This window comes from Cyprinodon variegatus, unplaced genomic scaffold (genome assembly GCF_000732505.1).
Source record: "Cyprinodon variegatus isolate N-32 unplaced genomic scaffold, C_variegatus-1.0 Scaffold319, whole genome shotgun sequence".
NCBI lineage: Eukaryota > Metazoa > Chordata > Actinopteri > Cyprinodontiformes > Cyprinodontidae > Cyprinodon > Cyprinodon variegatus.
In genome coordinates this window covers 193,609-211,323 of record NW_015150772.1, presented here as the reverse complement: position 1 = coordinate 211,323, position 17,715 = coordinate 193,609, and the positions used below count along the sequence as shown (strand labels likewise).

At 40.5% G+C, this 17,715-nt stretch overlaps 1 protein-coding gene across 5 annotated transcripts in view; it reads right to left on the bottom strand.

Annotated features, from left to right (window-relative positions):
• Positions 1-397: 397 nt before the first annotated feature.
• ganab (glucosidase, alpha; neutral AB) overlaps positions 398-17,715 on the bottom strand; it is a 21,406-nt gene continuing 4,088 nt past the window's right edge. Inside the window, exons 4-25 of one of the 5 annotated variants that reach the window (XM_015384664.1) lie at positions 15,739-15,866; positions 15,430-15,609; positions 15,182-15,247; positions 13,237-13,297; positions 13,068-13,149; positions 12,842-12,938; positions 12,569-12,746; positions 12,330-12,483; positions 11,499-11,734; positions 8,529-8,655; positions 8,340-8,419; positions 8,073-8,213; positions 7,775-7,871; positions 7,541-7,642; positions 5,040-5,283; positions 3,470-3,534; positions 3,056-3,132; positions 2,902-2,976; positions 2,670-2,783; positions 2,448-2,557; positions 2,220-2,320; positions 398-1,429 (exon numbers count right to left, since the gene is read on the bottom strand). In XM_015384664.1, the coding sequence (XP_015240150.1) occupies positions 1,320-1,429; positions 2,220-2,320; positions 2,448-2,557; positions 2,670-2,783; positions 2,902-2,976; positions 3,056-3,132; positions 3,470-3,534; positions 5,040-5,283; positions 7,541-7,642; positions 7,775-7,871; positions 8,073-8,213; positions 8,340-8,419; positions 8,529-8,655; positions 11,499-11,734; positions 12,330-12,483; positions 12,569-12,746; positions 12,842-12,938; positions 13,068-13,149; positions 13,237-13,297; positions 15,182-15,247; positions 15,430-15,609; positions 15,739-15,866 (2,625 nt within the window). In that variant the 3' untranslated portion in view covers positions 398-1,319. Of the gene's footprint in view, positions 1,430-2,219; positions 2,321-2,447; positions 2,558-2,669; positions 2,784-2,901; positions 2,977-3,055; positions 3,133-3,469; positions 3,535-5,039; positions 5,284-7,540; positions 7,643-7,774; positions 7,872-8,072; positions 8,214-8,339; positions 8,420-8,528; positions 8,656-11,498; positions 11,735-12,329; positions 12,484-12,568; positions 12,750-12,841; positions 12,939-13,067; positions 13,150-13,236; positions 13,298-15,181; positions 15,248-15,429; positions 15,610-15,738; positions 15,867-17,715 lie in introns of all 5 variants that reach the window. The other 4 variants (XM_015384661.1, XM_015384662.1, XM_015384665.1 and 1 more) reach the window with 4 other exon arrangements.

The window sequence follows — 17,715 nt, the reverse complement described above, 5'->3', positions numbered from 1 at the left end:
AGCCTTTTAGTTCTTCAATAACATTGGGCTTGGCATTTTTTTTGCAACATAAAAATAATTGCAGTAAAATAAAAGCCAATGTCTGAGTGTTTCAGAAACAGATTAGTCCTAGTTCCTGTAAATAAATTACAGTTTAACCCAAACTAGAAGAAATCAGACAGGTTCTTTTTTCACAATTGGTCAACTTTATTATCTCTTGGTCTCCATTAGAGCACATCAGACAACTTTGACAGCTCAAGTGCAATTCTTCACTTCCATTTTTAAAAATTGAGAGAAAAAAAAAGACAAAAAAGGATGCGGCAGAAACATGAATGCCCCTGAAAGCAACCAGAGTAGCAGAACCTTTCCTCTGCAGGTCAGATGATTTGACTTGATGGCAGATCGATGTATGATTTTGGACAGATGTTTCTGTAAATCAGATGGCTCCAAGTGGACAACTGTAAGCAGTCTTCAATGATTTCAGCTGATCCAATCATAAAAACCCAAATCACAAGATTTCAACTAATACCTAGGAAACACATAAAAATCTAACTATTTTATAAGAGCTTACCCTTCCTCCAGTGCAATATAAAAAGTCTCAAAAGAAAAAACATCAGTTGAATGATGGATTTCCAGTTCAAAACTCCTTAGTGGGAAAGAAAATTAGGTTAAACGGAAGCAATGAGAAGAGTTTCCATTCAACGCTGAGAAACAACAGGCTGGATGAAAATGAGCTGCTGAAGATAAAGGCATCTTTGTGGAGTTAGAAACAGTCGGAAAAAAACAGGGATAAAAGGAAACTTGTTAATCTGTCCCTCCATAGTTTAATCAGCACAAGGAAAGAAGGCTGAGCTCTTATCTGATCTGAGGACTGTCTAAAGAAGGAATGATATTTCTTTAAATCAGCAGCAGGTGGAGTGTGTGTGAGGCAAATAGTTTACCTTCATTATTAAAAAAAAAACTCAAACTCTATGACGGCTTACAGTGATGCATTTATCTGAGGCAGACTGTGTGCTAAACCAAGATTTAACAGCAAAATAAAGGCCAGAAGTTTTGCTAAAGTGTTCCAACTAGACCCACTCTGGTGTTTCTTCCATTAAAAATGTGTCAAACATTGATCTATCTAGTAGTAAATAATAATCATTATCGGCAGGTCTCACAGTGTGCCTGAACACAAAAGGAAGATGGCAGACGTTGGTGTCTTAGATCACCAAACCGTCTTAATGTGGATGGAAACTGTAATCAGTGTGTTTCTGCAGTTACTGTTGTCCTCTAGTTAGTTTGGAGGGTTTAAGGGATTCTGTCTATTCCCTCCCATCAGTTGTTTTCCATCTCTAAGGTTACTGAAGGGTCACGGTCCAGTCTGCCCCCACGTTCATGCCAGGCTTTCGGATTGTCAACACAGACATGGAGGCGTCGAAATCGAACTCCAGCTGATTCTCCTGGTCATCTGCAAAGTAAGAGAAACAAAGGTATGAATACTGATCATCTGCAAACTGTAAGATTCAGATTCTTTTTAATCGAGATTCTCCTTAAACCACAGGAGCTCATTCACGTCCCTCTTAGCGCCCTCACATTTTTTCAGTTACTCTCCAGGATAGGCTATATGCAGCTCCCATCCAAACCCACTTCTTATTTCAACACTTCACATAACTACATGCTCATAATCCAGCATTTCTCCACCTGTAGTCAATAGAGATTATGGCTTTGATTGTATGGATAAAGTGTTATTAAAAACCTTTATTTTATTTTCTGCATCTAAGCTCAACATGAGTGTAGAAGAAAGGACTGGGATTACATTTAAGATTTTTAATATAAAGAGAAAGGCAGGTTGTGACATCTTCAATATTCATTGTGTTCATCAGATATTGGTTTGACACAAAAGAATACTGCTTTATATCGTCTTTATATCATGAATTTTCAGCTGGACACCAGACTATGTGGCGTAAGCCTCTTAACTGCTGTAACCCAATGAGAACTGACCAGCAAATTACTTCATCTGCACCGAAAAAAAACAAAAACAGTATTCTGTGACAGGTTAAAAAGTTTCATCAGCTGATTTATTTTAGGGTTTAGTCCTAAAAAAAAAAAAAAAACGCCACAATCTTCCACTAACTGCCAACTACTTTGAACCATCATTATTAGTCTAATTTAAGCATCTACTCTTCTACACAACTATAAAGGCTTTAGTTTAACCAAACTCTACATCTGTTCAGTAAAAAGGAGCATCAATAACTTACCAGAAGTTCTAAGAGTGATCTTGCTGGGTTTGCTGGCACCCAGTATAATAATGCGTTCCACCCAAGACTTGGTTGTAAACTGGGCATCTGGTTCAAGGTTACTGTGGAGCAGACGGAAGAAGAAATTCATCTTTTAGAGTTTTTAGGTGAAAGCTCCAGTGAAACATGGACTTCGTTGCCTGATTTAGGTTTTATTTTTATTATGGAGTGAAGAGGTATTAAACGCACACAGAGGACAGGACATTGTTGGTGAAGGAAAACTTCCGGAGGATAAACTCCCTCTTTTCAAAGTTAAAGGTGTGGCCATCGTCTATGTACAGCTCTCCTTCTGCAGTTCTCTGTCAAAACATCACAAGATAAATGAGGACAATCCAGCATTCATTGCAATATGGAAGAAGGGACTCGGCAGAATTAGCCAGCTGTAATTAAGATGGTTTAAAGTCTATTTACCCTATTATCAAGAGCCACATAGAGAGTGTACGGGTCATCCTCCATACAGGCGGAGGACCTGCGAACTCGAAGCTTCCTGGGAATGATGGAGCCGCCGCGCTGGAACACTGGGATCTAAAATGAAAGAAGAAAAGGAGGATCCAATCAAGGTCTAGTAACAAAGCAGTTTAAAAATGATCTAAAAGCATGAGAAACTAGACATTATACTGGTTTGTTTAGGTTTTTGTCTTACGGAGCTCATGGTGACAGGGATGTAAAGGTTTTGCACCCCGTTGTGCTTCTGGAAGGTGTGGATGTCGAACCAGACCTGAGGACAAATACAGATTAAAAACAACCGTAATCTAACTTCAAGACAAATACAAGGTGTTCAGAAGCGAGTATGTTACCTCATCTTTCCCAGGCAGGTAAGCAGTGACTCCTCTGGCTCCCTCTTCAGTTACTGGGTGCACCAACAGGTCTCGGCCTGCAGCAGAATGAGCCAGAAAAAAAAGGAGGAAATAAATCAGTTTCACATAAGGACAGATTAAAACAAGCAATTTTGTTTTTACTTTAGCCTGTTTTCTAATAGAGTAGTTGATCCCATCATTCTAGAGATGTGTGATAAACACATTCAAAACAAGCTTTAGACATGTCATTTGACTGGTAGCAAAACCATTTCTAAACCTGCACCATCTACATAATAAGCCAAAAGGTGGGAGCAGAAACCAGTCACATACACATCTTCTAAATGGGAAGAAAAACAAGTGGAACTGACAAAACTCTGCATATTAATTATAGAGAATCAGCATTTTGTTTCTCACCAAGCAGAAACTCATCATCCAAAGCAAAAGTAGCAGGGTCCTGGGGATACTCCACCCAAAGTGGTCTGCAACAGAAAAGGAGAGTTACCTGAAATACCATTATTTTCTGTGGACTGGGAGAAACATCTGGAATTTGAGAACTTTCTAAAGTTTAAAAATATTGTTCATGTTAGAAAAAATGCTAAACTTAAGACCCAATCCCAATACGATCCACTTGCTGGGGAAGGGCCAGAGACAATTTCACAGAAAAGATGGGAGGACAGGGATTCTATGGAGCAACTTCCATTTTTTTGTGTGTTTTTTCCTTTTTAACTTTTGAAACCAAAAAAAGCAGTTGGCGTCTGCTTTCTGGGTTCACCCGATTCTCCTGGACAATGGAACTTAGGTGAGATTGTGTTTTTGGTGCTCAGACAGAAGCAGCAGGAAACGTCGAGGGAGAGTGTACCGGAACCGAAAGAGGCTGCCAGCCGTTCCCATCTAAGGAAGCAGAGAGGGAGATCAGAGGAACCTGCTGGGGAAACAGTGCTCCAGAGGGGGGGGGCGAAGACAGCGCCTGCCTCTAACTCAGGAGGAGAGCGGGGAAGCACAACTGTGGATCGGAGAAGCCCAATTTACAGCTGACAGGAATTAGAAATAGACCAGCAGAAGATCAGAAAAGTAGACAGAATGCTGAAGGCGAGGTAGAGGGGCTACAGCTGGCCGGGAGTAGGACAGCAGAACATCAGAGAAGCCCGCCAAGGAGACTGTGCTAGGAGAGGCTACAGCTGGCAGGAGCTAGAACCTAGGCTAACTGTGGAAGTGCAGTGGAGGACCAGAGCAGCGTACTGTGCAGACAGCCCCTTAGCGAGGAAGAGAAGAGTCATCAGCTGTCAGTGTCTGTGCTGGAGGTAGGAGACGAAACAGACCTTCTAGGAATAACTTAAAACGTCTTTTTAAAAGCGACCTACAAAATGCATTCCCCGCTTCAATCTTTAACATTTTCTCCATCTTCCATGTTGATTAAAAAAAAAAAAAATAAAAAAAAAAAATCATGACACTGTTATGTCCTACAGTTTTGTAATCATTTATCACTGTCAGCTAGGTTTAATAATCACTTAAAAAATAATTACACCTGATCGTGGAAAAGGCTAGAGCTCAATTAATCCCCTTTTATAATTTAAGGTTCAATGGTTTACAAAAAATGTTTTAAAAAAGCTTTGTTCTCCTCTCTTATGCTGGCACATATCTTATGTATGTGCATATGTAAATATGCAGTCGTTTTAGAACCTGAACTTCAACTATGCAGGGAGTGGTGTCCCAATTCCTAGGGAAGATTATGAAGCCCTTACTGTTACGGCTTCAATTCCACGCTGTGTTGGTAGTGGGTGAGGGCTAGTGGTAGTGAATAAGGGCTAGTTGTTGAAAACAGGGTGTATTGGGATTGGGCCCAAATCTTACATTGCTCAAGTTGATTGCTTTGATGTTTTTAATAATAATCTGTGTTGGTTAAAGCAGTCAGCCATTACTACCGAGATAAAAACCTTTAATACAAAGATAGAGGGAGGAAGCTGTGTACCCTCCTGGTTCTCACCTCATGACGGGCTCTCCAGTTTGATAAGCATGATAGAAGAGCTGGTACCAGTAAGGCAAAAATGTGTAGCGCTGGCGCACAGCTTCGCGGATCAGAGCCGTGTTTTCTGGGCCGAACAGCCAGGGCTCACGGCGAGGCGTGTCCAGGTGGGCATGGGCCCTGAAAAACGGCTGGTAAGCCCCCGTCTGGTACCAACGCACCAGCAGCTCAGAACTTGGAGACTTAAAGAAACCACCAACGTCAGCTGTGAAACAGAGAAAAGGATTGATTCATTCACACAAACCCAGTGCTTTTTTAAAATGTTTTTTTGTTAAATCAAGTCTGAACAGCAGGGAAGCAAATTACAAAAACAAAACATTCAAGCAAACATGACTAAAAATGAACTGCAGCTACATTACCAGGGGGACATTCACTATGGCAACAGCACAGTCCTGTTTCCATAGGAACATGAACACTGCAGGGTGATCTGTATTCCTTATTCTTCTCATCCAAGCAGCAAGGTTGAATTCACCTGCTTTGTTGCCTCATTTATTTAAATATTAAGTATTCAGACACTAAGTTAAAGACAAATTGAGACCAAAGAGACCAGTTTTACTTTATATAAACCACACCTGAACCATATTCACAAGAAAAGGGAGGATTTAAAACCATTATGCATCTCTTTTAAGTTAAATATAATCTTATTGGCCTAAACTTTTTGTTTTTCAGTCATAGGTCACTCAATGTCCATCTCTGCATTTTGTTGCATCTGCAGTTATTTAATGGCGGATAAGGTGTAAGGCAAGGACAAAATAAATCAATAACAGGAGCATCAGTTGCAACGGTGGCCTTTGATGGAGGTTTGACAACAGCAGCTGTAGAGGAGCCTATAGCTGCGTTTCCATTAACCATGATATGCAAACACAGCAATCACACTTCACTGAGGTGGTTTTTCAATCCTATCGATATTGCAAAATTTCACAAAAATGCTACAGAAAATGGACCTTTCTGCCTTGTAAAAGAATGAAGACCGGAAGTAGTTGGAGAATGGTGGCGCCCTCTAGAGATATGGCTGAAAAATTTATACATCTCATGGGTTTACATCCGCTGCTGCCATGTTGGTTTCAGAGTTATCACCTGAACAATTATTTGTTATTTAGTAGAAAAATGGCGATTGCAAGACTTTGCATTTTTGAATTTAGCAGAGTATGGATGTAGTTTTAAACATTATTATTGGAAAGGAGGCAGCTTAGGTGGATTAGTAGTGGGAGTCAGGAACATGTTGAACAACATATCACTCAGGCCATTTGGACAGCAAAGAAGAAGTCGGTTCTTGTTCCCATTTGGGTAATAGTGGCATATTTGGGTCACATTTGCTTGCTATGTGAATGTAGGTTCAGAACTCCAAACAGAACCTTGACCTGAAGCAAAAATCTCTTATCAGCGGCTATTCCAGAACGGTGCAAACACGGCATTCAAAGTACTCAGAAATGGCAAGTTAAGAGTAATGTTATCTCCAAGGTGATATGTCTTTAGTTCGTTTGTAATCTGTATGGAAAGTTCAATCTGGAATTTTCCTGAAGGTCAGCATCCCAAGGCAGAAAACCACAGGGATACCATCTTACTTTCTATTCAATATGGCTGCTACACACATCACATTCATAATGTAGTTTGGTGTTCCTACTTTGTTTTCAGGAGTTCTATATTTAAGTTATATAATCAGTTAGCTGTATATATACTAAATTCAAGTGCTGATCATCTACAGGGTTAAAGGACGAATGTCTCAGCAGGACCTTAAAAAACAACTCATGGATTCACCTTTAGTAAACTTAATCACAGTAATGGTGTCTTCACTGGTCTGCCTAAAATATCGAACAGATAGCTGCAATTGATCCAGAATGCTGCTGCCTGCATCCTCACTATCAAAGTGGAGCATACAACCTCAGTTTTACAATCATTACACTGGCTATCCCTCTTTCAGGAAATATATTTTAACACACTTATGTTAGTCTATAGATCTCTGTGAATTCTTGAATGAGTTGTTAGTGTATAAACCACCCAGACCTCTCAGGTGTTCTGGCTCCAACCTAAAAGCAGCTTTTAGTTCTTGTGCTACACAAATCTGGAGTAAATTCTCAGAAAATGTAAAGTGCTGAAACCCTCAGCGGCTTTAAATTAAGATTAAACATTTTATTGTGTGGCACAATGTTTACAGAGCCATGTAAACATTAGAAAGTTTTCAACTTTCATTCCATATTCTTAATTATTGTATCCGATCCTCTGATTTTAAGGTCAGTTTTATTTTCCAGCTGTTCTGTTGCCTCTATGCCACTGCAATGTACTTTGCTTTTTAAGATAAAAGCACTTTGAATTGTCTTGCAACTGGAGACTCCTCCATTATAGTTGTGACTCAAGTAGACACTTTAAGACTGTAATGTATGGGAAATTTGGACAACTGCATCTGGTCCAAAACTCACAAGATGAAGTTCAAGACCACAAAGAGGCTCGAAGAAGAAACTCACCGCCACAGAAGGAGATTCCCACCAGGCCCAGACTCAGACACATGGGGATAGAGATTTTCAGATGGTCCCACTCAGCAGCGTTGTCTCCGGTCCACACAGCACCTTCATGCACAATTCACATTTCAAAATCTTTTTGCATTTAATAGAGCTGGCTACTGTAGATAGTAGACATTCTTAACAATTTCCTAATATCTTAAGCTTCAGTTTTTTATGCAAAAAGGACGGAGGCCTCACCCAAACGCTGGGAACCGGCAAAGAAAGCCCTGGTGAGGACAAACGGTCTCTCCACCCCTCCAGACCTTTCAATCAAACCCTGTGCAGTGGCCATTTGCTGCAAGTCCAGAAAATACATCACTGAGCATCATTTACATTTTACTTACATTGTTACAGTCGTAGCAGATCAATAGTTTACTGTAGCCATTAGTGATACTCTAACACCTTTTAAAAATAACTAAATACTACAAACAGTAACTCAGGTCAAAGGACAGAGGTGTGACCTAAAGTTTTCATAGGAATCAGCTGAAACACTCACCACATAGAAGCCGTATAGGTTATGCACGTCACGGTGCTCCCAGGATCCATGCAACGCATCCTTGTGCATAGTGACTTCAGGCCCGTTGAACACAGATGGCTCATTCATGTCATTCCATGTATACAAGTTCTCCATGGAACCCTGCAGAATATTAAACAGAGACGTTGTTAAGCGAAGAGGAAACGGGGAAACAACCATAATTAACTCCTTCACTATAAATGTTTTATACCATAGAAGATGTTTCTATAAAATCTCCTGGTAGCTCACCTCATACTGATCGTAGGCGAACTGGCCGGCCCACCAGGCTCTCATGTCAGGACGGGTGAAGTCTGGATAACCAGCGCTGCCTGTTATCCACCAGCAGTACAGGGAGAGTACAAAGGAAAGGTGAGAAAAACAAAACGGGTTTTAATTACTGAAAAAGAGAAAAACAAGACAGAGCCGAAGGAGTCTTACCAGGCCAGCACCAGCCTTCATAGTCTGCGCCATCTTTATTCTTAATGTAGAAACCCCGAGAGCGAATCTCATTATGGATCTTATAGTTGGTGTCCACTTTGATGTGAGGGTCCACGATGGCAACCATCTGGAAAGCATAAATGTCTGTTTAGACATTGGTCTGATGAAGTTTGAAAGCTGCTTCAGGGAGGATTTAAAGCAGGTGGAGTTTAGGGGAGGGGCAAATCTAATCCAGCTTTGGTATCTAGTTCGGACAGCAATTTAATTAACAGATCAGAAATTTCCTATCCAAGGTGAGGACATTCTGATCCACAAATTGTCAACAACATAGTCTGCTTAAGTTACTCTGTAAGTTATTCCATGTGTGCAGCGACTTGCAACATTTGCAAAGCTGTTGTACGGAGAGGAGGTTCCACTGTTGTATTGTTCATCACAAATTGAGTTAAACATTTGAAAAAAGGACCCTGTGGGGAGCATTGGGACTTTGGCAAGTTGAGAAAAAGGAATAGCTGCTGGAGTCAATTAAAAAACAAAGTAAACTTCTAGCTGAAAACATGAAAGCAAAAAGGAACTCGCTTGACTTTATTGCTCTGGATTAGTAGTAGAAAACAAGGGATTTCATAGCCTTAATGAGCATTTTGGAGCCCAGGTATAGTTTACCGTCCAGCAGATGACTGCATCAGGACTGCACTACTGGAATTATACGACCGAGGGTCAACAAAATACGCTGATAAGTTAAAAGATGTTTCAGCTGTGATCTTTACTACATATATTTGGACTGTAGATGTCTGCCCAACGTGGCCGGTAAGTCTCAGTTCACTGGCTTGACTACGATGCTCATGGCCTCTGTAGTGCAGTACTTCAGCTGAAAAAGCATAGGGGTTCAAACAAGTCAGCTACAATCACTGCCTCCATCACAGAGACTTCAAACCTGGCAGATCCCTTTGAAAATGCATGTCATTCTACATGACAATCCAAGTAACAAGACAGGTGCTATGGACGACATTGCAGTTCCCACTCTGGCTTGTCTTCCTTGCTTTGCACAAGAGCCAGATTTTACAACACAGTGTTAGTGATGCATTAGCAAAAAAAAAGATTGTACATTTCAGGCACTCACGACAGTCTTACAAGACTTGCAACGTGAAATGCAAGGTACGACTACACCTCAACCACCTCAGCTCGTCTTAAGATGTCCAGACAAGATGGAACAGCTCCTAAATGATCAAGAGCCTTCTAATGCTGCGTTCACACCGGGGGCAGCAAAAGCAGCACAATCGCGTCTGCTGCTTCATTTTTGCTGCTTGTACCAGTGAATTCTGACGCGCGTCTGAAGCAGCTTTGCTGCTCTCGCTGCGCGGTCCAAAAGTGTGTCTGACGCGCGTTGGGCGGAGCTTCACTATCCTTTCTCTGCCTTGCAGCTATATTTGCTGTGATCAGTGGGAATAAAGTAGTTTTAATATGTTTTTAAGTGAGAAAATACACCTGAAAACTTCATCAGTGCAGTCAGTTCATCCAGATTACAATCCTGCCTCCCAATGTTATTTCTGTCGGAGCCGCTCAGACCCCCACATACCGGCGGTGCGCCGACAGAAGGAATCCCTTCATCAGCAGCCTCTGGCCGGGTCGCCTCCTTGCGGTTTACCGCGGTGGCTGGTAGGTGTTTTTCATCTAAATAATCCGATCTGCAGGCACCAGAATAATAAAAGCGAACATATTCTGCCGGCAGATGTATATATTTTAAGTTAATTATGCGTTAATAAACTGTTTAAGAGAAGTGATCAGAGCAGTCTGTGTCATCAGCGCTGTGTCTCTCTCCCAGCCAGCTCCCAGATCAGCTTCTCTGATTGGTTGACGCGGCGCGTCGAGCAGCAAAAATTAAATTTTTCCATCTCGAGCAGCAACGCGTTTGCGGCGCATCACGCGCGTCAGATGCCAAAACGCGCCCGACGCGCTGCTTCAGCTGCTCAGACGCGCTGCGCTTGCTGCTCGAAACGCGCCGCGGGACCTTTTGCTGCGCGTCAACCATTGACTTTGCATGTAAACTCGCTGCTTCTGTCGCGCCAGCTGCCCCCGGTGTGAACGCAGCATTAGAGACAAGCGACAACAACCTGCCGCCAACACTTTCAGCCAATGAGCGGAGTTTACTGGAAAAACTAGTGACTGTGCTGGAACCCTTGGAGGAGTTAATGAGGAAAATCAGTTCAGCAACATCAAGTCAGGAGCAAAGCGCTTTTCACTACATTCAGTCATTCACGCACACACTGATGAAAACAGTACAGATGCAGCATTAAAACAATAAAAAGCAAACTGCTCCAAGCCCCTGTATACTGTTGCAACTTTACAGGCGAGCAATATTCTGTGCATGCATCATATCCATCTATTTTGATCTGTGTGTGTGTGTGTGTGTGTGCTTGCAGGCCAGATTTTTGCAGCAGCAACAAATTAAGCATGATTTCAGTGTGAAAACAACAAATTTTCACACTGAATACAAACCTTTAACTCAAACCAAGAAAAAACTCCATAATGCTGCAGCTGGCTCTACGATTAAGGGATAGTTTAACTCTTTTAATTGCATCAATTGGCAGAGATCCTTCAAAAGAAGAATTTAATCATCTATAAAACCTTCAGTTTGTAAAAGTAAAAAAACATTTTAATAAATTTCAATAGTTTGAATCACGTGTTCATGTAAAAACCTCATCTAAGACAACTGTGTGTTAGAGACCAATACACAGTTAAAGCATCCTTAGACTGACCCTATATTCAGGGGTCGTATGGACTGTTTTTACTCTGAATGGCCTTCCTTACTCCTAACAACCAGGATTCGGACATTATTTGATATGAATCGCTAAATCCAGTTCTTTCCCAGAGTTGGAAAATGGTATAAACCAAATTGCAGGTTTCATATGAACTGTGGTTGGACTAATGAAACGTTTTAATTTTGGGGATGATTCACCATCTTTTAGTCTGTACCTTGCGTTTTTTGTCCATGAGACCCTGAAGCATTTCCTTTGGTGATGCAAACTTGTGAGGATCCCAGGTGAAATAGCGCTTCCCATCCGTGTGCTCAATATCCAGCCAAATGAAATCGTAGGGGATGTCATGCTCGTCGAAGCCGGCATCCACCGCACGCACGTCTTCCTGATCGTTGTAGTTCCAGCGGCACTGGTGGTAGCCGAGTGAGGCCAAAGGAGGGAAGGCCTGAGTGCCTGAGGGAAGAGTAAAGGAGAAGCTCAGAAGGATTGGATCAAAGTGATCAAACAGGATCATTTTCATCACTTTCAGATGGAAAAAAAAAAAATGAACCAGTTTCAATAAGTTGAAACCTTTAGGAAACCAACTGCCTGTGTTCCTTTAATAAAGATTATTTTTAATGCGAGTCCTTAGCCTTGCAACCTTTTCCAACCTGGTTAATTTTATCTGCTGTTAAATTAATTTGGACCAGGGATATTAGAGTGTTTTTCCTCTCTATTGAGGGAATGCTTGATGTTTAATAGGATTTAGCACTGTGTACTGCTGTTGAAATTGAACCACATTAAGTATTGCAACCTAGAGTAAATAAAGTTAACGATAACCAACATGATACCAAAGAGGATCCATTGTACCTTGTAGATCCAACACATTCAGGTTTTACAACAAATTAAATGATGCATATTTTTTTTAAAACAATTTAATGTACATTTATGGTTAAAAGCTTGATTTTGTTCCAAAAGATCTAAGCAGTTTGTCCACATCCAACATAAATGACTTGACAGCAAGGAACTTAAAAGCTTGTGTAGCGAATGTGACCCTCTTTCTTCTCACCTGTTAGAGAGGCATACTGGGAAAAGACCTCTCTGGGAGTTGGTCCCAGCATGAGAAAGACATCGATGATTCCACTTTCTGAGATCCAGCGGACATCAGTCTGTGGCGTTTCACTGGAGCCTTGAACATAATCCAGCATTTTTCCAAACACAGTCTGAAGAGGAACAAAAACATTATTTGGAAACCAAAAGAAAACCAGAAAAAAAGAAATCCTGCTGGTTAGAGGTAACGGACTTCACCTTTCCTGCTGTGTTTGAACTTATATCCACCCAGGTTTCTGCAGCATTGAGCCAGAAGATGCCTGTAGTGCGCTGAGCATTGTGTGCCAACATAACAGGGACACTCCCATACAGAGCCATAGGGTTGTACAATTCATACTGGAAAACATCCAGGTTATAAAGCCGATAAGGATCCCCGCTACTGGAGAAAAAAAAAGAAAAAAAAAAAAGAGGCATTTCAACTGTCATATCCATATCTGACTTTCGTAAATGAAACCCGCAGCTGGCACTCACTCTGTTGTTTTAAGTTTGAGGGTGTCGGCATGTTCTGGGATGCCATAGACGTGCTCCACGCCTGGCAATGAGAAGTCTAAACTGACAGCAGAGGGTCCTGAGGAGCGAGACAACAGCACTCAGAGGACATACATTCAAGTTTTCTTCAACATTTTAATTCTAACATTCGAAAATAAAATCTTTCACTCTGAAGAACATGGAGGCGTTAAGAACCGTTATGGTGTACCATTTGGTTTGCTGTCTGTGTGCGATTTAAACGTTTCTTCCCACATCCCGTCTTCTACTTTCTCTTCCTCTTCTTTAGTGGTCTGGTAGTCAAAAAAGAAAAAATAGTCACGGAGGAGCAGAAACCACGAGTTAAACTGTAAGGAGTAAAAGAAAGAATCCTAACATACCTCGACCTGGCTAGGCGGATCTGTCGCCTCTTTGTTGTCAGCCTCCGGATCAGCCTGACTGCTTGGGGTGAACGATGAAGAGGAAGAAATACAGGAAAAATAGTGTTACTTTTGCAACCATCTTATGAGAGCCATAATATTCTGAAATAATGAAGCTAAAGTTAAAGATAAAAGGCTGAAAAGGGGGCAGGAATATAACTGCCCCCCCACTGCAGGGACAGCTAAATGCGACTCTACAGACCCAGGGACTAAACTAGGACCATAGATGGGGACTGAACAACACGCTGCCCTGTGGCTGCTTCAAGGGTGGAGAGATTAGAGTTAGATATGCTGCACCACACCTCACCAGAAAAATAAAAAAAAACGAAGAAAAACCCCAGATTAAAGCAGAGATTCATAAAAAAAATAAATCAAAATCCTTGAGCTGCAGAAGTAGGTGAACTTAAGCGGTAACATGCAGTGGACAGCTGACAGGACCAGTCAACGTCCAGAGGAAACAAAATAAAATGACCTTCAATCAATGCAAACAGAGATGCTGCCAATGGGAGCTGATCAGCCTGTAAGCTACACTGAAAGGACACAGACTGCATGTGGGTTTGCAAAGCACATCTGTCCAAAGTGTCTAAACCCCTTAAACATGGGCATTGTATGTGATAGACGGACAAAAAGCAGCTTTCAATCATCACGCTGAAAGAAAAAATAATCAGACGTTGCAAAGAGATCCATAGTGACTCAGGAGGAGCTACAGAGATGTATGGCTCAGGAGGAAGAATTTAACAACTATCTGTAATGTAATACACCCATCACTGGTGGAAAACAAACTGCACATGACCCTGAAAACGCCAAGTCATGATGTGAGGGGGTTTCTCCTCAGCAGGCAGGGGATGGAAAAATGAACTAAACTGAATATAGAGAAATTGTTGGGGGAAAAATACTTTTACAGCCTTCAGACTGTAGTGGATGTTCACTTTACAACAGATCAGCAAAGCTACACCTACAGCTAGAGCTATAATGGGGTTTCATAATAAAAGCATATAGGAGCAGCCTGGTCAAAGCTCTCACTTAATTTTGGGACTAGACTTAAAGTTTGGTCTTTACTGATGTTTTCATCAGAATTTTTTTAATAAGTTAGAATGACCAGAAAAAATACTTTAGTTTCTAGATGTAGAAAGCCGGTATAGACGCACCTTAAAAATTAAAATTGGAGGAAAATTTATTTTTTTCCACTTTACAAATAGGACTGGTCAATTAAATGCATTTAAGAAAAGCTATTTTTCAAAATTTCACTGTTCACATTACATTTAACAAAAGGAAGAAGCTGACATTTCTCATCAGGTGGCAGCAATACTCTTAAAGTTGGCTTCCAAAAACAAAGAAGGGAAAAGAAAGTTGCAGGAAGCATGGAGATGCATGCATGCAACGAGAAGTAAGAACTTTCCCACACAACAGCAACAGTACAATCCTCCCACAGTGAACTCTGAAATAGCAATTTGTTATGGTTATGAAAATAACGAAACCCTGGAGCAAAACATCTACATGCTGGATGGTGCAAAGAATAAAGAAAAGAAGATCACATTAGATTTGCAATATTGGATGGGGGAAAAAAGATCATAAAAAAGGGATTTTTGGGAAAAAATGTTCATCCCTTACACAATCATCTGTGCACAACTCTGTGCTGGTCTGTCACATAAATGCACAGTAAAGTACATTCAAGCATATTTGATTTATTATCGTTTTTATGATCCGATTGATTTGTTTAGTAATTCCAGAGTCAAATCTACATCCGAACACCTCCATGCACGCACTGACCCACATCCTCAGCTAAAGCCACATTTATCTCAGGGTAAAGAACAAACTTGGTGTGATGGGATACTCCATGTTTTATGTAACTATGGGAAGCAATAGCACAAGGAACAGAATATACACAAATCTTAAGGGTCTTTACCTAGAGAATACCCTCTTGATATTATCCCACACGCTAGCCACTGTGCTAGTTACTTTATAGGAGAAACTGGGATGATAGGGAGAAAAGGACAGAACGAGTCAGAGACAGTACTGAAAAAAACAAACAAAAAAAATATATATCATGGGAACAGAAACTGAATTCATCCACTGAGTGACAACATGGGTAAAAAAAAAAGAAAAGAAAAAAGACAGGTCTGTCTGTGGAAGTGTGAGTGTGTGTATTCTCACGTGTCCTTGCGCATCCTCAAGTGCTCGAAACCAAGCAGGCCACGTGAGTTCAGGGACATCAGCACGTCACGTCCCTCAACGATGTCGAGCCTGAAGGGCCGAGCACTGACAATGACCCGCTGGGACTCTGCTCCCAGGGACAGAACCACCCCGTTCTCATCCTGGGACAGGAGGGAGAGGCTGAGGGAGAAAAATTCAGAAATTAGGAAGAAATGTCTATCTACGGCTTAAATAAGACTCTGTATTTATTTCAGACAAAAAATTTTAAATTTCTCAATCCACTCCACACAGATCTCACAGGACACTCACGGCTCAGTGGGCGGCTCCCTGATCAGCACATCGGGGACTTCATAGCGAGGCTTCAGAGGCTTCAGCTCGTTAATCTTCACCCTCGTTATGTTTCCCTGGAGACGGTAGAGCTCCAGCAAAAGACGCACCTGAAAGATGACATCAGCAGATTTCTCTGTAACACCACAGCAGTGTCAGGAAGCTGACTGATCAAGGAGTTGGGATCGCTATTCAACTTCTGCCACAGGCGGCGTTTTATTTAAGCTATTCAGCATAGAGGACAAAACCGCTTCTTTAATGATAACGAGTCACATGTCAACCAACACGAAGGTTGACCCAGAAAACATCCTCAGACATAAATGTTTCTGCAAGGAATGATGCTTTGAACGTTTGACAAAGAAGGTTTAATTGTAACTTAAACAATAATATCAATTTGCATTCAATCTGCTAAAATCAGATTTTCAAAAAGATGAGGTTTAACTTGCAGCACAAACATTTAATTAGTCTCTGGAGAAATACTGATGAGAGCTTTCACCTCCCCTTCTTACTGGGTGCAAAGATGCCTTGATCTCAAGTGTTTGTTTATTTAAATAAGGCAAAAAAAAAAAAAAAAAGACAGACAGACAGACAAAACAATAAAGTTTTATGACATAATGACCTAGTCATGATTAGGTTTGTACGTTTAAATCCGCCTTCAAGTGCAGAAACCCAGATTCCCAACACAGAAAATATTTATTATACAAAGATTAAGGTAAAAAAAGAAAAGAAAAACAAGCTCCAGGATTAAGTGAAACTAATCAAGATAAAACAACCTAAAGTATATAGTATAGAAATATACAGTTAGTTCCATTTGACTTTGTGCTAAAATCCAGAGGTTTATAGTTCCAAGCTGTTGTAGCCAAAACAAAGCCCAAATCATCATTCTCCCTTCACCATACTTTGCAGTTGCTATAACATATTTGTGAAGATTTATACCCATTGTTACATTATGTACGTCCAACTGATCCATTCTTTCCAACAATACAAATGCAGTAAACATTAGATTGCAATGTAACGTATGGTCCACCAAACATCTGATCCCACTACTTCTGGTTACATCACATACACTATATTAGCTATAAAGATTTATTGCCTTAACATGCGATGGCGCAATACACCTAGTCTTGTATTTTCATCCAATCTGTGGTTACAACTTTACTAGTGTAGATAATGAATGGTGCGTTGAGAAAAAAAAAAGAAAACTTTAAACCTTCTCGTTTGTTTGTTTTAGTTTAAGAGATGTCCTTTTAGTTAATAGTAGAAAATCTGTTGGGTAGAATTAATTCAATTTCACCCTAATGGAATCCATAGCTTTTACTATAATGGAAGCAGAAATAGAAAGATATAATATCTGACAGTTATTAACTGGACAGCACCATGTCTCAATGGGAAAAGGCATGAGTTTTAAAAAACTACAGAAGATGTCTGATCATCCAAGTAAAAAAAATTAAAAAATACCAAAACATCATGTTTAGCATTACATGTATTTAGTGATATATTACCTTTTGCCCTCTCATTTTTAAACACACAGACATCTCCATATTTATCAGATTAAAATAATCATTTTTTTTAACCCAGCCTGATATTTTTTGCATGCACTTTCTGAAATGAGCCTGTTTAATTTCAGTAACTTCCGGAAAAGAAGAAAAAAATATATTTGTGGTTTAAGTCTTTAATTAAAAAATTATCACAAGATGTGCAAGGAAAAACACACTCCCCACATCAGCATTAGTGTTCAGTTTAGCATAGCTCTTCAACCTTTAGCAGCATCCTTTTGGTGCTTTGGAAAAAAATATACATATAAAATATACATTTCTCAATTTCACACATTGAAATTAATACAACCATTGAAAAATAAAAACCTAGAATGGAGAAAGAAAACAGTGGTACATTACAACTTATGGGCACTATTCCTTCAGTTTTCACAGCATGGCTATTTTTTCTTTTTTTTCCCTTTTT